We start from the raw sequence: 23,147 nt of genomic DNA, 5'->3' as shown, positions 1-23,147 counted from the left end.
AATTATATTTTGTGGACATGCCATTGGATTTATTAACAAAACTAACTTTGTTAATGGTGTGTAAAATAGCACCACGCGTGTATCTAGGTAGTTCTTAACGAATAACAATCATAGATGAGACCTGATAGCCAAAAATTACAATCTTTATGTTGGGCATACAGAAGGGAAACAGGCCCTTCGGCCCGACTTCCCATGCCGATCAAGATGCCCCGTCTCCACTAGTCCCACCTACCTGAGCATGGTCCATATTCTTCTAAACTTTCCTATCCATGTATCTGTCCAAATTTCCTTTATATGTTGTTGATATTACCCCCTCTAGCAGCTCGTTCCATATGCCCACCACCCATTACGTGGAAAAAGTTGCTCCGCAGGTTCCTATTTAATCTTTCCCCTCTCACTTTAAACCTATGCCCTCTGGTTCCCCTCCCTTGGGTATAAAAACCTCTGCATTGACCTTATCTATTCTCATGATCTTATATATTCTTCTGTCCACTGGTCAAGAGTGGATAAGGAAGTGGGACAATATTGAACTCGTGTGAATGGGTGATCAATGGTAAGCGTGGACTTAGTGGGCCGAAGAGCCTGTTACCACGCTGCATCTCCAAACTAAAAGCAACCATAAGTTTAGGTTAAAGATACAGACAGAGTGGAAACAAGCCCTCTGTCCACTGAGTCCACGCCGACCAGCGATCAATTGCACACTAAATGGCCTGTCCCACTTGGCCATCATTTGCGCGTAATTTACGCGGCACGTTGCTTGCGTGATCAACGCATGGTGCGTGGTGACATAGGCAGTCGCGCATGGTGCCCCCGGAATCCGGGGGCACCATGCGCAACTGCCTATGTCACCACGCACCATGCGCTGATCACGCAAGCGACGTGCCGCGTAAATTACGTATGTACAAAATATTTGCGCGCCATATGCGTCACGTGCAAATGACGCCCAAGTGGGACAGGCCCTTAACACCATCCTACATGCACCAGGGATAATTTTTACAGTTTTACCTAGCCATTTAACCTACAAACCTGTACATCTTTGGAGTGTGGGAGGAAACCGGAGCTTCCAGAGAAAACCCACGCAGGTCACTGGGAGAGCTCACAAACTTCGTATAGACAGCACCCATCGTCAGGATCGAACCTGGGTCTCTGGCGCTGTAAGGCAGCAAACTCTGTGCTGCCCAGCATTCTTGAAAGAAAGCCAATATTTTTTTTTGTGGTGACTTTCCCAGCAGCTGAGTATGAAGCTGATAATGTTGCAGAGTTGTTGAGTTTCTGAAGCAATTTCCTCTGCAAGATTGTGATATATTGAAATGTTGACATCTTGAAGTAGATTGCAAGGTCCGTGGACAAGAAATGCTACTGAAATGACAGCTGATCCTCATCCTGCCAAGCCCATTTCTGGAATTAAAGCAATTATATCTGTGGGATTGATGATGCATAGCTGCTGAGATATGTTTCCTGGGTTCAAGATTGAGAGGGTGGCTTCCTGAATGATTTTGCCACTTACAAGCAAGTTTCACTTTCTGCAACATGTAGTTAACAGCAAAATTGACAATATCAATTACAGTGTTCATTCTGGAAAAAAAAATTGTAAGCCTTTTAACTGGAACTAAAGCAACATTAAATGTTATTTTAATACTTGTTTACACTATTTCAACAAGAGCAGCGAGTGATTTAGCGGCAGTAAAGATATGTTTTCGGTTTTCCAATTTCTGCGAAGTGGGGAATTTTTTGAATTATTCATCAATTCTGCAGTTGTGCTGCAGAAATGGGTCTGCAGTTCACTCGCCACTGCCAAAGCATGTTGGTTGCTTTATCCTATGGTCTACAATTTTGGTCTAATTGTACCATCTGCATAACAAGTCTGACATAAATTTCATAATCAACTCACGAATGTCTGTTCTGGCAGATGTTGAAAAGAAATTAAACTGAGAACATTTGCCACATGTCATACTCCAGAACCGCAAAAAAAATGTATTGACTGTTTCCTTTGGCGGTAATGTAGTAACGAGAATAGTGATTTGTGCGATTGGTACCTCCTGCAAATCTGGTGCTATTCTCGTTGTTGAACATCTATGTGTGATCTTTCGTCCTTTCCCTTTGAAGGATGCTGAAGAATGTGACAGAGCAGGCAGTGTTGCCACTTGTCAGGCGATCATTCGAGCTGTTATCGGAATTGGCATTGAAGAGGAGGATCGAAAGCATGCTTGGATGGAGGATGCAGAAAGTGTAAGTGTGAAGGTTTTTGTAGAAAAATACACATACAAGGGAACATTAAGATTCATGGTAGATAAAAATGCTGGATATTAATGTTCAGAGTTTTGTTTGAGTTGCGTTCAATAGCCTGGTGGCTGTGGGTAAGATGCTGTTTCTGAACCTGGACGTTGCAGTCTTCAGGCTCCTGTAACCTTCTACCTGAAGGTAGCGGGGAGATGAGTGTGTGGCCAGGATGATGTGGGTCCTTGATGATGCGGCCAGCCGTTTTGAGGCAGCGACTGCGATATATCCAGATTAATGGTTCAACCTATTATATTTTTAGTTTTGTAAATAGTTCCACACCTATTTGTTCCGAAAAATGTCAGATTCTGATTTTCACAATGTAATTTGTTTCCCTCTTTTTATCGTTTCATCTCATAGTGTATTTCTCACGGAGCTCTTGAATGTGCAAGAGCTATCTATGCTCATGCACTCCAGGTCTTCCCAAGCAAAAAAAGCGTGTGGTTACGAGCTGCCTACTTTGAAAAGAATTACGGCACCAGGTACTATGAAGTTGAAGTATAACACCAGCACCGTTGTACTTGGCGAACGGGGTCTGAAATTAACCTCGTTATATTTAAATAAAAAGGCACAAAATGCTGGAGTAACTCAGCGGGTCAGGCAACATCTCTGGGGTACATGGATAGATGAAATTTTGGGTCGGGGGCCTTCTTCAAACTGGATTTGTAGTCTGAGATAGAAACATAGAAATTAGGTGCAGGAGTAGGCCATTCGGCCCTTCGAGCCTGCACCGCCATTCAATATGATCATGGCTGATCATCCAACTCAGTATCCCGTACCTGCCTTCTCTCCATACCCCCTGATCCCCTTAGCCACAAGGGCCACATCTAACTCCCTCTTAAATATAGCCAATGAACTGGCCTCAACTACCCTCTGTGGCAGAGAGTTCCAGAGATTCACCACTCTCTGTGTGAAAAAAGTTCTTCTCATCTCGGTTTTAACGGATTTCCCCCTTATCCTTAAGCTGTGACCCCTTGTCCTGGACTTCCCTAACATCGGGAACAATCTTCCTGCATCTAGCCTGTCCAACCCCTTAAGAATTTTGTAAGTTTCTATAAGATCCCCTCTCAATCTCCTAAATTCTAGAGAGTATAAACCAAGTCTATCCAGTCTTTCTTCATAAGACAGTCCTGACATCCCAGGAATCAGTCTGGTGAACCGTCTCTGCACTCCCTCTATGGCAATAATGTCCTTCCTCAGATTTGGAGACCAAAACTGTACGCAATACTCCAGGTGTGGTCTCACCAAGACCCTGTACAACTGCAGTAGAACCTCCCTGCTCCTATACTCAAATCCTTTTGCAACGAAAGCTAACATACCATTCGCTTTCTTTACTGCCTGCTGCACCTGCATGCCTACCTTCAATGACTGGTGTACCATGACACCCAGGTCTCGCTGCATCTCCCCCTTTCCCAATCGGCCAAAGATACTTTGTTGGGTTACTTAACTAACATATACAGACTGAATCCAGTTGCTGTTTTTGCATTTAAATAAAGCAGAAGCAAGTAAGATTGTTACCATTGTAAATCTGGATTAGCCAACAGTGAAGTGATTTAAGCACTTTTGAAAAGTAGTTCATCATGCCCTATATTTTCCTTTTATGTTTCCTTTTGCCGTTTCTCATTCATAATGTGCTGCAAATCAGTCCATGGCAGTTTACTCCTGAAGGGAAGAACAATGTGTTGAGATGAAATATCTGTGACTTGAAACATTATTTTCTTTCCAGGGGTGTTAGCGGCGTGTCTTGTTTTTCAGATTTCCAACATCAAGTTTTATTGATTCTTGTGGTCATCTGACCTGGGATGTGCATCAGTCTTCCCATGAGAATTCAATGCTTGTTTTTAATCCATTGTTTTATGATTTTCATGTATCTTCCACCTTCAGATTAGATTAAACAGTTTCACAACTTAAAAGTCGGGGAAGAAACTTCCTTGCATTCCTTTTTTATCCTTTTGACCTTGCCTCGGTTCAATGATAAGCCCTGGTGTAGAAGAGCAAACATCTTATGAAATAATTTAAACAGGTGTCCCTTCCATGGTAGTCCAGTTAATAATTTTTGTTTGTAACGGGGCGTAATTGCTTGGTTTGTTAAAGCTGTACAGTATTAGGCAATCAGTTTAATTTACTGTGGAAGTTGATCTGGGTGATCCAGCACTTGGATATGCTCTGAAGGTAGAAACTCAGCGGGTGCAGCAGCATCTATGGAGCGAAGGAAATAGGCAACATTTCGGGCCAAAACCCTTCTTCAGACTGCTCTGCCATTTTCACACTTGATACCTTGAGATTACCTTTTGAGCTTACGACCTCTTTAATAAATAATACACGGTCCTTGGGGAAAATGTTCATGTAGTTTTGACTTTGTTAAAAATCTGGACAGTTGTGCATTGTTCTTCGTTTTGGTGTTAAGTTATTGAAGTTTTATTAAACAGTTCTAACATTGATAATTAGCAAAAAAAACACCTATAGCTCTGGATGTTAGAAATCAATGTTAATAAACGATTGAGTGTTCGGATTAGTTTGCATTTGTTGTATTTCATTATCGTGGAAATTGCCAGTACACAGTCACATTTCTAACAATTACTTAATGTTATGGACAGAAGGAACGGGTGACGTTTCAGACCCTAGTCTGAAGAAGGGTCTCGACCCGAAACGTCACCCATTCCTTCTATCCAGAGATGCTGCCCGTCCCGCTGAGTTACTCCAGCAATTTGTGTCCACCTTTGGTGTCAACCAGCATCTGCAGTTCCTTCTGACACTTAATGATATGAATTGCACAGCAAGAAATGTTACAAACATTGATTATATCTTTAAACTTTTTGGCTAAAAAATGTTTGGGAAGAATTGGATAAGAAAGATTTAGAGGGATGTGGGCCAAATGCGGACAAATGGGACTCGCTTAGATAGGGCTTCTTGCTCAGCATGGACAGGTTGGGCAGAAGGGATGTTTCTGTGCTCTATCACTTTATGAAGAACTGGGACAGAGTGGGACGGTGTCACGTTGATATATTCAAAATATGTGTGGAGGAAGCAGGTTAAGAAATTAATTATTAATATAATTAATGCATGGGTGGAAGATGCAAATTAATTTTAATACAGTAAAACTAGTAAACGGCACACACGACTATTGGAATAGTGTCTATCATGATTTAATAGGAACCCGAAGTGGTAACATTTTACCCAAAGGGTGGTGGGTGTATGGAATGAGCTGCTGGAGGAGGCAGTTGAGGTCGATACCATCGCAAAGTTTAAGAAACATTTAGGGATAGGACCGGTTCAGAGGCGCAAGGTCCAAATGTAGGCAGGTGGGAGAAGTGTAGATGGGGCATGTTGGCCGGCGTGGTCAAGTTAGGCTGAAGGGTCTGTTTCCGTGCTATATGACTGAATATTACACAAGTTTTCTTGGATTGATGATGAGAGGAATTTTTTTTTTTTTTTTTTTTTTTCAGGGAATCCTTGGAAGGGCTTTTGCAGAGGGCTGTGGCTCACTGTCCAAAAGCCGAAGTTCTTTGGTTAATGGGCGCCAAGTCCAAGTGGTTAGCTGGAGATGTTCCTGCAGCCAGAAGTATTCTAGCCCTTGCTTTTCAGGTCAGTCTGGGTGAAAATTAATGGCTTTGCTGAAAATGTGGAGTTTGCACATTCTCCCTGTGGACGAGTGGGTTTCAGCCATGATCATATTGAATAGTGCTGCTGGCTCGAAGGGCCGAACGGCCTACTCCTGCATCTGTTTTCTATGTTTCTGTTTCCATATCCACTCCCTGGACAGTAGCAGCAATTTTACAGAGCCCAATTAACCTACAAAGCCGCATTTCAATGAGACATAGAAACAGAAAAATAGATGCAGGAGTAGGCCATTCGGCCCCTCGAGCCAGCACCACCATTCAATATGGTCATGGCTGATCATCCAAAATCAGTACCCTGTTCCTGTTTTTTCCCCATATCCCTTGATTCCGTTAGCCCTAAGAGCTAAATCTAACACTCTCTTGAAAACATCCAGTGAATCAGCCTCCACTCCCTTCTGTGGCAGACAATTCCACAGATTCACAACTCTCTGGGTGAAAATGGTTTCCTCATCACAATCCTAAATGGCCGACCCCTTAATGTTAAACTGTGACCCCCTGGTTATGGACTCCCCCAACATCTGGAACATTTTTCCTGCATCTAGCCTCTCCAATCCCGTAAGAATTTTATATGTTTCTATAAGATCTCCTCTCATCCTTTTAAATTCCAGTGAATACAAGCCCAGTCGACCCATTCTTTCATCATGGATAAGTGTGAATTTTGTATGACTTTTGTTTATAGAATTGTCTCATTCATTTTGTATGATGTATACAATGAAATGAAATTGTATACATCATACAAAATGATATATGTTTTATTGTATTTTGCCAGCAGCTAAATAACTTTCCTTTAAATTATATTTAAAGTACTTGAGACATTTAAAAAAAAATTGGGACATAATATGTTTATTTTAAGATGATTTTGCTTTAAAATTAGTTCAGCTACAAAAGATGAGTGAAATATTTATGTATTTAGTAAAGATATTTCTCATGCCCCTTCCATTTTGTCATGTAATAGGCTAACCCCAACAGTGAAGAAATTTGGTTGGCAGCTGTTAAATTGGAGTCTGAGAACAATGAGTATGAAAGAGCACGAAGACTTCTGGCGAAAGCTCGGAGCAGTGCTCCGACAGCAAGAGTAAGTTAATGTCGTGGATAAGAAACGCTCAAAGATGTGCGGGTCAAAAGCGGCCAAATGTGACTAGTTTAGATGGGGCATTTTGGTCGGCATGGATGAGTTGGGCTGAAGGGTCTGTTTCGTTGCCCGATGACTCTAACCTGGCACTAATCCAAAAGCCATTCCTCTAGCCACTGCCCCATACTTTTTTTTTTGTCCACCCTTCAAACTCTATCCCCCACCACCATCACACAGTGTGAATGTAAATGCATAGGTGCCTTAGGAATCAGTCCCTGGATATTGGAGGGAAGCCAGCAGTGAAGTAAATTTTCTAATGATTGCTGATTAATTTAGGGACTTCTGTATTTGTCAGTGCATGCACAGGAGTTGCAGACCCTCTGCCTTTTACCAACAGCAAGTGTTGGGTCCATGCTCTAGCAAGGAATAATAATTGATTTTACACAAACGAGATCAAGAATAATGTAAATAATGTCACACATTTCACTAACGTTTATTCTAAAGCCCAACGATGACTGGGCAACACGGTGGCGCAGCTGAAGAGTTGCTGCCTTACAACGCCAGAGACCCGGGTCTGATCCTGACGACGGGTACTGTTTGTACGTTCTCCCCGTGACCCCGTGGGTTTTCTCCAGGTACACTGGTTTCCTCTCACATTTTAAAAACGTACAGGTTTGTAGGTTAATTGGCTTCTGTAAATTGTAAATTGTCCCTGTGTAGATTGGTGCTGGAGTTATGGGATGATTGCAGCGGACTTGGTGGGCCAAAGGGCCTGTTTCCACGCTCTTTCTGTAAACTAGGACTGACTTTAGATCATTTTTCATGTCGCCCAGCAAAGAATTAATCCCAATAAAAATGTCTGGAACAAGCCAAGTGATCCACATTTTGGTCTCCAGTTGGCCGGTGCATGCTAATTATATTGGTTTTCCTCTTTTAGCTGAAATAAAGGAGTCATTTCTGGTGATTTTAATGCACGTTGTAGGTTTTCATGAAATCTGTGAAATTGGAATGGGTGTTGGGAGACATCCCTCGTGCACGCGAGTTGTGTGATGAAGCACTTAAGCATTACGAAGACTTTCCGAAGTTGTGGATGATGAAAGGGCAAATTGAAGACCAGGTTGAAAATGCAGAGAAGGCTCGTGAATCTTACAATCAAGGGGTACGTATGATTTGTAGCCATTAAATGTACAATCATTTACAAAATATTTACCAGAAATCTTTACATTCACACAAATAGATCATCTCAAATAGTTTTTTAAAACCATGTTAACTTCGCTCCCTTAATATGTATTGTTTTTCCCTCAATATTGGGTGGCCTTGTGGCGCAGCGGTAGAGCTGCTGCCTCACAGCATCAGAGACCTGGGTTTGATCCAGACCTTGGGTGATGTCTGTGTGAAGTTTGCACGCTCTTCTTGTGTGGGCACAGGCTTTCTCTGCACGCTATGGTTTCCTTACACATCCCAAAGCCGTGTGGGTTTGTGGGTCAATTGGTCGCCGTAACTTGTTCTTGGTGCGTCGAGAGTGGATGCAAACGTGAGATAACAGAGGTGGGCTGAGCCAGTTGAATGTGATGGAGGCCCAGTAGTATCCTGGGGGCCGTGCCAGTGCATCCAGCAGGTGGACCGAACTTTGCGATTTTTCTTTGTGTAAATGGCGCCAAAATATGGTGACTTGTACACGAGTAAGTTATTTTAAAAGAGTATGGAAAAACCATTGAACGTGTGATCAATGATCAGCATGGACTGGATGGGCCGAAGGGTCTGCTTCCATGGGGTATCTCTAAATTCCGTGCTGTATCTCTAAAAACTATTAAAGTTACGTTGCTTGCATTCATACAGTCCCCTCCATAATGTTTGGGATTAAGAACCATCATTTATTTATTTATCTCTGTACGCCACAATTTGAGATTTATAATAGAAAAAAATTGCACGTGGTTAAAATGCACATTGTCAGATTTTAATTAAGGCCATTTTTATACATTTTGTTTTCACCATGTAGAAATTATAGCTGTGTTTATACATAGTCCCCCCGTCCCCCCCATTTCAGGGCACCATAATATTTGGGACACATGGCGTCACGGTGTTTGTAATTGCTCAGGTGTGTTTAAGCTGGAAAAATCGAAGGTAGATACAAATCTGGAGAAACTCAGCGCGTGAGGCAGCGACTATGAAGCCAAGGAATAGGCAACGTTTCGGATCAAGACACTTCTTCAGATGCGATTGTAATTTTCTATTAAAAATCTCAAATTGTGAAGTACAGAGGCAAATAAATAAATGATGGGTCTTTGTCCCAAACATTATGCATGGTATTGTATGTGGAAAAGGCCATGAAATAATGTGTTGTATGTGTTTTGTGCACAGTTAAAGAAATGTCCCCATTCCAGCCCCCTATGGTTGCTTCTGTCCAGACTTGAAGAGAAAGCTGGCAACCTTACAAGAGCTCGAGCCATACTAGAGAAAGCACGCCTGAAAAACCCACAGAATCCGGAGTTATGGTATGAAAAACAACATGAGACTTTAATTACCAACACGACAGTGGCAGATGCCTGCGTGATAGAACACAATTTAGTAAAATAGTGCAATGGGGCCTTATGTTGCTTCTGTTTAAAATGTTCAATTAAAACAGATTGCTTTTTATTTGCTCACACCGTTTCATTTAATTACGCCTTTGTTTTTCTGGGGGATTTTTACTGAATAGTTTCTTGTTAAATGTTTATATTTTACCAGGTTGGAATCTGTAAGATTGGAATATAGGGCTGGCCTGAAGAATATTTCAAACACATTAATGGCAAAGGCTCTTCAAGAATGTTCAAACTCTGGTAGGTTATTTAAAAGTACAGGATTATAATGTTTACACAGATTATCTGGTGCTTTCATTTAATAAACACATGACAATTAATTATCATTTTGGTATGTTAGTTGGCTTCCATATTGTTTTAACAAATATATCTATAAATAGAAGAGAGCATGCACAGTGTTTAAATAATGTCACACATGTCACTAATGTTTATTCTAAAGCCCAATGACAACTGGACAGCACGATAGTGCAGCGGTAGAGCTGCTGCCTTACAGCACCAGAGATCTGGGTTCGATCCTGACGACGGCTGCTGTCTGTATGGAGTTTGTACGTTCTCCCTGTGACTGCGTGGGTTTTCTCCGGGTGCTCCGGTTTCCTCCCACACTCCAGAGGCGTACGGGTTTGTAGGTTAATTGGCTTTGGTAGAAATTGGAAATTGTCCCTTGTGTACAGGGATCGCTGGTCGACGCGGACTTAGTGGGCCGATGGACCTGGTGGGCGGATGGACCTGTTTCCACGCTGTATCTCTAAACTAAACTGAACTAAACATGCTTATGTAAATTATTGACATTGTTGTGAAGCCTGATGTTCTCTGTTTACTTAGATTTTGGAGAATTAGCCATATGTTTATATTAATAGTTGCACGGTGGCGGTTTGCTGACTCCTGCAGTCAGAATAGTGGACATTGTAACCATCAAAAGTTGCCCGAATTGGTGAAGAGCTTGTACAATTTTTCCCCATCATTTATTTATTTGCCTCTGTCCACCACAATTTGAGATTTGTAATAGAAAATTACAATCGCATCAGTGGCAGAACCTATTTTCCTTTGCCTTTTCCCCCTGGAACAGTTGAAATTGGAAACTGGTAATTTGTGAGAGGTTAATTGAAGTGAGAAGTTGCAGTCTTTGAATTTGCACGATAAAACCTGGCAGCAAAACTGTGTTTGCAATAACACTCACTTCCCACCCAGCCAAAAAATATTTACTTGGTATTGTGCGTTAATCCACATTTCGGGGGGTAGAGGAGAGAGAGGGGGGGGGGGGGGGGGGGGGGGTGGCGGGGAGATCAAAGTTCATCAAAAGAACAGTATTTAAAAAAAGGGTTTAGGGCTGCCACGGAAATGAGCGCCAAAACTGCTCCCCATAAAGAGTTTGTGATCCCTGGTATGAACCTCCCCGTCTCTGATATTACTTTGAGGGAATCCTTGTTTACCAACTCTAATGCAATCCAGAAGTTGAAGAATTCTTACGGACAAGTTTCAATTTCTTTAATGACCGTTTTACAGACCATGAGTTAATAATGTGAGCGTGCATAGAAAGTGATACCAAAGCTTTTGGTGGATTTTTCAGGCGTGCTTTATATCTTTTTAATGAACAAGGGAATTGCATGGCAAGATGGCACCTAAACATGCTGTTCCAGAAGAGGATCCAGTGTCCTTGTGTATAATCCGATTTGACTAGAGAACTAGCATTTCACTGTATCTTGGTACACGTGATCATAAACTGGTGATAAGAAAAGATGGCGCCCTAGCCAGGAGACTCTCTGTGTGCTGTTCCCAGAAGTGGACCTGCAATAATTCTTTACTATTACTAAAACTCTCATCTTGACCACTTCCTCTCTGCGTTGTAATTAAATTTGCACAAAAATGATCCCCCATAGCGCTACAATTTTTTGCCACCTTACTCGCCATTCTCCTCTGCTGCAAGTCAAATAAGTTTTGTTCCGATCGGTGAAATAGTACAAAAGTTATGAAGGTTTAAAAATCGTAAAAAAACACCCCTTCCGGAACCCGCTGTCAATAACGTGGCGAGGAGAATAAAAAGCTGAAGGGCGGAGTGTGTTGAGCAGCCCCCCCCCCTCCCAACACCCCCCCCCCCCCCTTCCCTGAGTGGTGGATTATTGCTTTGGGGGAACAGTTGAGTGGTGGAATATTACGTTGGGGAATTGGGTGGACCAGGCCTCCCGTGTGGCTGGGACCCAACGGATCCCACTTAGTCTATTCTTTACTAAAACTAAACTAGTCCGAAGAAGGGTTCCAACCCAAAACGTCATCTTTCCTTGTTTATCCAGAGATGCAGCCTGGTCTGTTGAGTTACTCCTGCACTTCATCTCTGGAATCTTTGAGTTCATTGTTTCTGCATTCTCTCAAAACCTCTTACTCTCCCGAAATGTGATGCCCAGAACTGAACAAACTACTCCCAATTGTAGCATGACTTCCTTGTTCTTCTAACTAACCATTTTCTCAACCTGCACCATCATCTTTGGTGAGACGTGCGTATTTGTCCCCAGATCTCCTCGATCTTACAACAGTTATAGAACTGTTGTCTTTAGTTTGTATTGCCATTTCCCATTCTTGCTACCAAAGTACTTTCAGGAGGCGTATAAATTGTTACACATTTTAGTTTCTCCAGGGACAGCACGATGGCGCAGCGGTAGAGTTGCTGCCTTACAGCGCTAGCGAACCGGGTTCGATCCCGAGTGGGTGCTGTCTGTACAGAATTTGTACATTCTCCCCGTGACCGCGTGGGTTTTCTCCAAGATCATTTGTTTCCTCCCACATTCCAAAAGCGTACGGGTGTATAGGTTAATTGGCTTGGTATAAATGTAAATTGTCCCTAGTGTGTGTAGAATAGTGTCTGTGCTGGGATCACTGGTCGGTGCGGATTTATTGGGCCGAAGGGCCTGTTTCATAGAAGGTGATACCAAATGATCAGCCATGATCATATTGAATGGCGGTGCAGGCTCGAAGGGCCGAATGGCCTACTCCTGCACCTATTTTCTATGTTTCCGTGCTGAGTCTCTAAACTACACTAAACTAAAATGATCATGACCACATTACGCACAGCATGTTTTAAACTTTATTTTCTAGATTTATGGATTTCTCCCTCGTGCAATAGTAAAAACTCGAAAAACTGACTACAATTTGGAACAAAATGTGACAATAACCAAGGGAAATGCAGGTTTAAAGATAATGGTTTTCATTAATGCTAAGATTATTCTTTTCAATTCAATGATACTTTATAAACTTGGTATTAAAATGGCAACTTCATGTGGGTTATCGTATTGGGTGGAGCAGCGGTGGAGTTACGACCCCACAGCGCAGGAGACCCGGGTTCGATCCTGACTATGGGTGCTGTCTGTACGGAGTTTGCACCTTCTCCCTGTGACCACGTGGGTTTTCTCCGGGTGCTCCGGTTCCCTCCCACACTCCAAAAACGACTAGATTTGTAGGTTAATTGGCTTCTGTAAAATTTTAAATCGTCCATAAAGTAGGTTAGTGCTGGTGTATGGGGTGATCATAGGTTGCCGCAGACTAGATGGGCCGAAGGGCCTGTTTCTAGGCTTTATCTGTAAAGTGTAAAATAAAGTCTAAAGAGTGTATGAGTGGTTAAACTAAAATAAAAGCAAATCAGATTTCCTCATCCAGGAAAATAGACACATATATAAAAAACAGGCATTCACAGCAACACCAAGGTTCAAATTTTACTTGGCAAAATGGACTTGATATTTTTAAATAATGAAATGTGATCCTCGTGAACTGATTCAGTTTATATTTTGGCCTTGCTGCGAAATAATATGAGCATATCCAGTTAGCTTGGCAATTTTGTCCACTTTACCTTGTCATTATGTCAAATAGCTCGTTACACTTGGTTGCATTTGAGAGAGGTTTTCTTTCATTTCCTTTAGAAATTTGGTTTGCTTTTGCTGCGTGTAATTTAATATGAGTGAAGCAACGTGTTTACAGTGATCGATCAAGGTCTCGCATTCAAAAATTCCCACTGTAAATGACCCATTTGGAGTTTTTAATGTGTGGGCCAATATTTATTTAGGCTGATGCTTGGGAAGCAGCGGTATCAGTTAACACAAATTTTGTTTGACTGTTACCTGAGCATTCGTTCAGGTTTGTTTAAATTAATGTTTATGTCAAAGTTTAGTTGCAGTTTAATTGCAGAATTAATTTAGAGATTTAATTTGCATTTTGGATTTTTCAATTAGCCTGTCACCTGAGCCCAACAGCTGCCATACCAATGTTAGAACCATTTTATTCTTTAGCCTGGTTTGCTTATCTCTTTGAAAAGATGTAGGATTATGAAAAGGTGAAAATGAGGGGACTGGCAGAAAGTCGCTGAGTCCCGACACATTGGTATAACAATTGAAAGGCTGTCCAAAAGAGCAGAGCAATGAGTCCAGCTGAATGGTTGTACCTAAGTAACTCAGTGTGAATAACATTCTTTGTTCACCGAGACATGAATGTGCTGTAGCTACGTGGAACAGAAGTAGCTTTCTATTTAACAAAATGTTGTTTAAATGTAAATATTCAACTGTAAATTAAGTGATTTACCAGTCGAACATCAATGGATAGAATTTGTCAGTAGTTTGTATGGGATAGGAGTAGAATTAGGCCATTCAGCCCATCAAGTCTACTCCGCCATTCAATCATGGCTAATCTATCTCCCCAATCTCCTGCCTTCTCCCCATCACCTCTGACACCCGTACTAATCAAGAAATGTAATTTGTATTGAAAGTAAAAACATTAAGCTTATGAAGTTTTGTGCTGGAACTAATTGGAGAGAGACAGAGGATTCAATGTTCCGGTGGTTATTGTCAGATATGCAAATGCACAGTCTGATTCTTTTCTTATTACAATCCGGTATAATATTGCCAGACCATTAGCAAAGTGTACAGAATTGTACAAGGGATCAGAGACCAATGTGAACAGAATATCAACAAAGTAATTTGTTGTTTCTTCATGTACTGAAAAGTTGTTGATGTGAGCGCAATCTTAACCTTAGTCAATCAGTCGTCAATTCAATGTCAGATCTGACACGTAGTGAAAGAAAGAAACAGTTTGGGGAGGAAGAACAAACTATTTTAAGAATGGGTTTAAAAAATGCAGAAATAATTAATTGAGAAAGGAACTGGACTTCCTGACTCTACAAGTCAATTTTTTAGTCCCAGAAACATTGTTTGAAAAGAATTGCTTTATTGTGTCAGCAAAATTCATCTAACCTGTAGAGGGCTGTCCCACTTCCGCGATTTTTACAGCGACTCTTTGGGCGACTACTCACGACCATACAGGGTTGTACTTTTTTCTGGGCGGCGCTGGATTTTCAACATGTTGAAAAATTTCGGAGACCTGCTGTGAGTATGACGGGTGCCGGCAAGTCGCAGAAAAAATCCCGTAAGTGGGACAGGCCATTAATGCTCCGAATACAAGGCTTTGTCAAGCCCTTGCTAACATATAAGATTATTAAAGGTTTGGACATGCTAGGGGCAGGAAACATGTTCCCGATGTTGGGGGGTGGAGTCCAGAACCAGGGGCCACAGTTTAAGAATAAGGGGCAAGCCATTTAGAACGGAGACGAGGAAACACTTTTTCTCACAGAGAGTGGTGAGTCTGTGGAATTCTCTGCCTCAGAGGTCGGTGGAGGCCGGTTCTCTGGTGTACTTTCAAGAGAGAGCTAGATAGGGCTCCTAAAGATAGCAGAATCAAGGGATATGGGGAGAAGGCAGGAACGGGGTACTGATTGGGAATGATCAGCCATGATCACATTGAATGGCGGTGCTGGCTCGAAGGGCTGAATGGCCTACTCCTGCACCTATTGTCTATTTTGGCATGTTGGGTTAGTTTAGGCAAATATTGCAACTTCATCCCATTCAATGAGTATAAATGTTAGATCGCTTGGCAAAGTATCCAGATAGCACAGCACAGGAATGGGGCAGTTTGGACTAACTCCTGGGCTTTCACATTCATATGAATGAATCAGACATTATTGTCACATTTGACACGATTGGAAATGTATCCAGAGATTGTGTTTCATAATGAACAGCATTGTTCTACTTGTCATGTTCTTTTCATTATAAAAGCCATCCGATTACATAGAATATATTACTCAATACCAGCAAATGGCATCGTAGTGCTGGCAGCATGATTTCCTCCCTCCCAATATGTGTTTGAACTCTTTCATATAACAATTGCCACTTTTGGCTTTCATATAACACTTTTGGCCATGACATTGCATGAAACCTGCTCCCCCAGTCCTAGTATTGTTCAATCTAATTTGTGCTGGATTGTAACATGGGAGCCGTGATGTAGGCCTGATGCCAATCATGTCAATTTTATAAACGGGGGTCCCATTGATTTTTCCTGAGTGATTTTCTGACTGCATCACAGATTGCAGTTTTCTTTGTTCGAGCAATTATGGTTCTACCTAATGGAGTATAATTAACCAATAATGTTAACTCTGAAGAATATGAAACTGTAATAAACTGATTAATGTGTCATGTTATAACATTTATTCTCCATTAAAACAGATTTGTGCATTCTTCCTGCCATTAATCTTCCCTGTACCACTCGTCAAACCAATCCATGGGTTGTGGCAAAGAAAGCAATGCAGTCATGTGCTCCACTACTGACTTAGAACCTCTGAGTCTGAACACTACCTCCTCAACAAGGCTGCTTAGAATAGAACCACTATTGTTGCTTGTGGCTCTCGGTCTGGAATACAGTAGTTTATAAGATAATGAGAGATAGAACAGAATAGTTGGTATGTCCTTACTGTGGGCTCTGACGTTTAGTTTCGTTTAGTTAAAAGATACAGCGCGGAAACAGGCCCTTCCGTCCACAGAGTCCACACTAATCAGCAATCCCCGTACACTAACACTATCCTACACACACTAGGGACGATTTTTAACATTTACACCAAGCCAATTAACCTACACACCTGTACGTCTAAGGACAATTTATTAGGATCTAACCTATTATTCTACCTCCAAATGTCCCACCCTGTATAAATGTGAGGTTATCCATTTTGGGAAAGCAGACTATTATCTAAATGGTGGCCGATTGGGAAAGGGGGAGATGCAGCGAGACCTGGTTGTCATGGTACACCAGTCATTGAAGGTAGGCATGCAGGTGCAGCAGGCAGTAAAGAAAGCGAATGGTATGTTAGCTTTCATTGCAAAAGGATTTGAGTATAGGAGCAGGGAGGTTCTACTGCAGTTGTACAGGGTCTTGGTGAGACCACACCTGGAGTATTGCGTACAGTTTTGGCCTCGAAATCTGAGGAAGGACATTATTGCCATAGAGGGAGTGCAGAGACGGTTCACCAGACTGATTCCTGGGATGTCAGGACTGTCTTATGAAGAAAGACTGGATAGACTTGGTTTATACTCTTTAGAAGATTGAGAGGGGATCTTATAGAAACTTACAAAATTCTTAAGGGGTTGGACAGGCTAGATGCAGGAAGATTGTTCCCGATGTTGGGGAAGTCCAGGACAAGGGGTCACAGCTTAAGGATAAGGGGGAAATTCTTTAAAAACGAGATGAGAAGAACTTTTTTCACACAGAGAGTGGTGAATCTCTGGAACTCTCTGCCACAGAGGGTAGTTGAGGCCAGTTCATTGGCTATATTTAAGAGGGAGTTAGATTTGGCCCTTGTGGCTAAGGGGATCAGGGGGTATGGAGAGAAGGCAGGTACGGGATACTGAGTTGGATGATCAGCCATGATCATATTGAATGGCGGTGCAGGCTCGAAGGGCCGAATGGCCTACTCCTGCACCTAATTTCTATGTTTTCTATGTTTCTAAACCACGTAAGATTTATGCAGCTCTATAACTTTTGAATTACACTCGGTTTGACAATTGCAAAATGTTCCCGACCTTGTGATTTATCATTTTAGCAACATTATTATAGTAGAGGCATTTTGCGTTTTACGCATGTTTGATTTGTACGCTATTGAAATAACGCTTTTTTAAAATTATTACCAAAACCTAATTTACGCGCTGTACTTTTTAAATAGCGGACTCACATTTAAGCCTGTTTAAACGTATATGTTTTAATTTGCACGATTTTGAATTATGCGCTGAGAACGTAACCCCCCACACAATAATCCTGATGTGTCTATTTTGGCTGAATTGCCTGAATTTAGGCACATAGTGGTTGGATATCACTGTAAAAAATATAATGCAATGTTCCAATATTGTTGTAACCAATATTGTAAGATCTAGAATTGCTTATTTCATACATTGCATTGTTCCATTGAGTGTCCCAATGTTTCACCTGTAGGTATACTTTGGGCTGAAGCTGTTTTCTTGGAAGCAAGACCACAAAGAAAGACCAAAAGTGTCGATGCTCTGAAGAAATGTGAGCATGATCCTCATGTCCTCCTGGCGGTGGCCAAGTACGTTGACACGTTTGTCTTTTTGCCCGGCGGGGATAAATGTGATGGTTTAGTTTATTGTCACATGTGCTGAGGTACAGAGAAAAAATCTTTTGTTGCCTGCTAGTTAGTCAGCAGAAAGACTACACATGATTACAATCGAGCCATCTGCACTGTACAGATACATGATAAAGGGAATAACGTTTAGTGAAAGATAAAGTCCGATTAAAGATAGTCCGGAGGTCTCCAATGAGATAGATAGTAGCTCAGGACCACTCCAGTTGGCGATAGGATGGTAGGTGCCTGATAACAGCTGGGAAGAAACTCCCTGAATCTGGAGGGGTGCATTTTCACAATTCTGTACCCCTTGCCTGATGGGAGAGGGGTGTATGAATAAGGTGGCGTAGTGACACAGTGCTTCTTCTGCCTCACTGATACCGCACTGACCTTGGCTGCTTTCTGTGTGGAGTTTGCACATTCTCCCTGTGACCACATGGACTTCCTCCCACATCCGAAAGACGTGCGGGTTTTGCAGGTTAATTGCCCCTAATGTGCAGGGAGTGGATGAGAAAATTAGTTAACATCAAACTAGTGGGAATGGGTCGGTATGGCCTCGGTGTGCTGAAGTTTCAATCCTGTGTCTCTCAACTAAGAATCATCACATGGTCCGAATTGGCATTGTGGGAAAATGAGACATTTGTCCCGAGTTCTGTATCCGTGTAAATATGGAATCTGAATCGACTTGACAAAGTGTCGTTGGAAATGATCAGACGATAGCTCTACATTTGGACTAAGCTTGAACGACCGTTAAATAGGAGTAGCTCAGAATTAGCAGGGTATATTTAAAAAATTGAAATGCATGTCCAGTTCATATGAAATAATTATGCAATTTAAAAATCTACAATTTACCTTTATTATTTAAAAATTGAAATCAAGGTAAGGGTATTCTAAATGGTTGCAATACATGGACAATAACAACCAATCTGTACATGGCCAGATACTTCAAGGGTTAATGAAGGGTTCCTGACCTGAATCGTCACCTGTCCATGTTCTCCAGAGATGCCGCCTGAATCACTGAGCTACTCCAACACATTCTGCCCATCTTTGGTATAAACCGGTATCTGCAGTTCTTTGTCATCACACTCAAGGGTGCTTTTGATCACTTAGTATCTTGTAATGTAGAGAGATACAAATCTATCCCCTCCCTCCCTCCCTCCCTCCCTCCCTCCCTCCCTCCCTCCCTCCCTCCCTCCCTCCCCTCCCTCCCTCCCTCCCTCCCTCACTCTCCAACTCTCCCCCCCTCTCTCTCTCTTTCCCCTCTCTCTCTCCCTCTCTCTCCCTCCCTCTCTCTCTCTCTCTCTCTCTCTCGCCCTCTCCCTCTCTCCCTCTCTCCCTCTCTCCCTCTCTCCCACCCTCTCCTCTCTCCCTCTCTCTCTCTCTCTCCCTCTCTCCCTCCATCCCTCCCTCCCTCTCTCCCTCTCTCTCTCCCTCCCTCCCTCCTTCCTTCCCCCCTCACTTCCCCTTTCCTCCCTCCTTCCTTCCCCCCTCACTTCCTCCTTCCCTCCCTCCTTCCCCCCCTCCCTTCCCCCCCCTCCCTTTACCCCAAACCCTCCCTCGATTTGACTTTGATTCCACAAAACTATTTACAAACACAAAAAGTAATTATTATTTAAACTTACTAACATTTGTGAGTCTGACTTTTCTTCCCCATTCTCTTTGATGCACCCAAGCGCTCCATCTCCCCCCCCCCTCCCCCCCCCCCCCTCCCCCCCCCCCCCCCCCCCCCCCCGCCCCCCCCCCCCCCCCCCCCCCCCCCCCCCCCCCCCCCCCCCCCGCCCCCCCCCCCCCCCCCCCCCCCCCCCCCCCCCCCCCCCCCCCCCCCCCCCCCCCCCCCCCCCCCCCCCCCCCCCCCCCCCCCCCCCCCCACCCCCCCCACCCCCCACCCCCTCCCCCCCCCCCCCCCCCCCCCCCCACCCCCTTCCCCCCCCCCCCCCCACCCCCCCCCTCCCCACTCCCTCCTCCCACTCCCTCCCCCCCCCCACCCCCCCCCCCCCCTCCCCCTCTCTCCCCCTCCCACCCCCTCCCCCCTCCTCCCTCCCTCCCTCCTCTCTCCCCCCCCCTCTCCCCCCTCCCCCCCCCCCGCCCGCCCCCCCCTCCCCCCCCCCCCCCCCCCCCACCCCCTCCCCCCCCCCCCCCGTCCCCCCCCTCACTTCCTCCCCCCCCCTCCTCCTTTCCCCCCCTTACACTGACTTTGATTCCCCATTCTCCAAACACACCCCCCCCCCCCCCCCCCCCCCTTTACTAACAATTTTTGTGAGTCTGACTTTTCTCCCCCATTTCTCTTTGATGCCCCGCATTTGCTCAGTCTATCTCCCCCCCCCCCCCCCCCTTCCCCCCCCCCCCCCCCCCTCCCCCCCCCCCAAACCCCAAAGCAATTAATTTTCGCTGCTCGGTATTTCAGAAAATTGGAGAGCAGAGGATTACGAAGGCTGCCTTTTTTTTGCTTTTCAATTTTTTTTTGTGTTTGTGATTCAGATTATTTTGGAGTGAGCGTAAGATAACCAAGGCCAGAGAATTGTTCCACAGGACTGTGAAAATCGACCCTGACCTGGGAGATGCTTGGGCTTTGTTTTATAAATTTGCGTTGCAGCACGGCACGGAGGTAAACTAACCCCTTATCGACGCACCCACTGGGCATTTCAATGTTCATGCTTGAATTAGAGGCAGGAACATGTTCCCGATGTTGGGGCAGTCCAGAACCAGGGGCCACAGTTTAAGAATAAGGAGTAAGCCATTTAGAACGGAGACAAGGAAACACTTTTTATCACAGAGAGTGGTGAGTCTGTGGAATTCTCTGCCACAGAGGGCGGTGGAGGCAGGTTCTCTGGATACTTTCAAGAGAGAGCTAGATAGGGCTCTTAAAGATAGCGGAGTCAGGGGATGTGGGAGAAGGCAGGAACGGGGTACTGATTGGGGATGATCAGCCATGATCACATTGAATGGCGGTGCTGGCTTGAAGGGCCGAATGGGCTACTCCTGCACCTATTGTCTATTGAGTCATAGAGTCTTAGCATGGAAATAGGCCCTAAGGCGCAACTTGTCCACACTGGCCAACATGTCTCATCTATAGTTTCACCTACCTGCGTTTGACCGATGTCCCTCTAAACCTGTCCTATCCATGTAGCTGTTTTAATGTATTCTTAAGGTTTTGTGATTTGTTTAGTCAGGGGAAAGTCTCCCTTCTTTCTTTTCGCCCCTCCCCACCTGGAATGCTGGCTATTTCTACCTCCTCCCCCGTGTCCCATCTGGCCTAAATGGCCTACCTCTTATTCTTAAACTGTGACCCCTGGTTCTGAACTCCCCCAACATCGGGAACATTTTTCCTGCTTCTAACCCGTCTAATCCTTTAAGAATTTTATATGTTTCTGTACGATCTCCTCTTACCTGTCTAAATTCCAGTGAATGCAAGCCCACTCGACCCATTCTTTCATCGTATGTCTGTCCCGCTATCCCGGGGACTAACCTGGTGAACCTACGCTGCACTCCCTCAATAGCAATAACGTCCTTCCTCTAGTTAGGAGACCACAAAGTTGCACACAATACTCCAGGTGTGGTCTCACCAGGGCCCTGTACAACTGCAGTAGGACCTCCTTGCTTCTAAACTCAAATCCTCTCGCAATGAAGGCCAACAGGCCATTAGCTTTCTTCACTGCCTGCTGTACCTGCATGCTTACTTTCAGTGACTGATGTACAAGCACACCCATGTGTCGTTGCACATCCCCTCTTTCTAATCTGACACCATTCAGATGATAATGTGCCGCCCTGTTCTTTCCAACAAAGTGGATAACCTCACATTTATCCACATTACACTGCAACGGCCCACTTACCCAACCTATCCAAGTCACCCTGCAGCCTCATAGCATCCTCCTCATTGCAGCTCACACTGCCACCCAGCGTTGTGTCATCCGCAAACTTGGAGATGTCACATTCAATTCCCCACGTCCAAATCCTTGATATATATTGTAAATAACTGGGGGTCCCAGCACCGAGCCTTGCGGCCGCCCGCTAGTCACTGCTGATCTATTTCTTCACAGGAGCAGCACGAGGACGTAAAAAGGCGGTGTGAAAACGCAGAGCCGAGACACGGGGAGCTGTGGTGTGAAGTATCCAAAGATATCAGGAACTGGCAGAGAAAGATCGGGGAGATTCTTGTGCTCGTGGCCACTCAAATAAAAAATACATTTTGAATGAATGTGTCGAGATATTAGTGTTTATATTTTTTATTGGAATAGTCGATAGTACTTTAGCACAGAGATCAGAATCTGTGCTCTGTCTTCCTGTCCCCTGTGTAATTTAATTACATGATATTTATCCCAACTTTCCTGCACCTTTTTCTGCCGGGTAAGAGTTTTGTCATTGTGTACGATACTTTTGTTTTTAAATGAATGAGTGGTATTGACCAGTGGGGACTTTTATTTTAAAAAGCTAACTTGATGCCGTTTAGTGTAGGAGCTATTAAACGTTAAAGGGATAGACTGTGAAGTTAAATATCATTTTAAGAATTGATCCTGTTGCTGTAGAAAACATAAATGATACGAGCAAAAGTGTGAAATATTTCAGTGTTTTGTCTGAGCAAGTTGTTTAAATTTCCTTTATTATCTGTCAAAGGACATGTAAGCATGTTTACTTTTTAATAAAGATTTAAAGTGAAAATAATTCCAGTGAATACGTCAACTATCTACATTTACAGAAGTTTTTCACACAAGGTGTTGGATGTGCAGTCTTGCTGGTTTTTTTTGTGCGATCACGCAGCTTGCGATACAGCTCGTGGTCCTTTAACGAAAGATCATGCAATACTGATGGTGGACAAAAATGCTGGAGAAACTCAGCGGGTGAGGCAGCATCTATGGAGCGAAGGAATAGGTGACGTTTCGGGTCTCGACTCCAACACAGGTACCATGTAATCCTGTGCTACCTGCTCCATGGTCAGATAGTCGGTTTGCCAGGTGAGGAGGGGGCTGTGGACCCCCAGCAGGACCAAAAACAAGATGGATGTCAAAGGGCGGATGAGCTCCTAGCGAGGCAACGGCCATCCACATTTCAGTAGAAGTTGCGATCGCTGTCGTACACGGCATTGTAAGGCACCGTGCCCGTTGATGTTTTCAACCAAGATGATGATGAATAGTATATGTTTTTCAACGCAGAATGACAGGCTGACC

General features: G+C 43.8%; 1 protein-coding gene across 1 annotated transcript in view; it reads left to right on the top strand.

The window, feature by feature from the left end:
- Positions 1-22,644, top strand: part of prpf6 (PRP6 pre-mRNA processing factor 6 homolog (S. cerevisiae)) — a 44,973-nt gene extending 22,329 nt beyond the window's left edge. The window contains exons 12-21 of the mRNA XM_055652605.1: positions 2,107-2,229; positions 2,638-2,759; positions 5,724-5,862; positions 6,853-6,972; positions 7,952-8,128; positions 9,331-9,464; positions 9,697-9,788; positions 17,835-17,949; positions 20,464-20,590; positions 22,023-22,644. Coding sequence (XP_055508580.1) covers positions 2,107-2,229; positions 2,638-2,759; positions 5,724-5,862; positions 6,853-6,972; positions 7,952-8,128; positions 9,331-9,464; positions 9,697-9,788; positions 17,835-17,949; positions 20,464-20,590; positions 22,023-22,175 — 1,302 coding nt within the window. The 3' untranslated portion in view covers positions 22,176-22,644. The remainder of the gene's footprint in view (positions 1-2,106; positions 2,230-2,637; positions 2,760-5,723; positions 5,863-6,852; positions 6,973-7,951; positions 8,129-9,330; positions 9,465-9,696; positions 9,789-17,834; positions 17,950-20,463; positions 20,591-22,022) is intronic.
- The last annotated feature ends 503 nt before the right edge of the window (positions 22,645-23,147 follow it).

The sequence above is a fragment of the Leucoraja erinacea genome, chromosome 21 (assembly GCF_028641065.1).
Source record: "Leucoraja erinacea ecotype New England chromosome 21, Leri_hhj_1, whole genome shotgun sequence".
NCBI lineage: Eukaryota > Metazoa > Chordata > Chondrichthyes > Rajiformes > Rajidae > Leucoraja > Leucoraja erinaceus.
The sequence above is the reverse complement of the archived record's forward strand: the minus strand, read 5'-3'. Positions and strand labels throughout refer to the sequence as shown.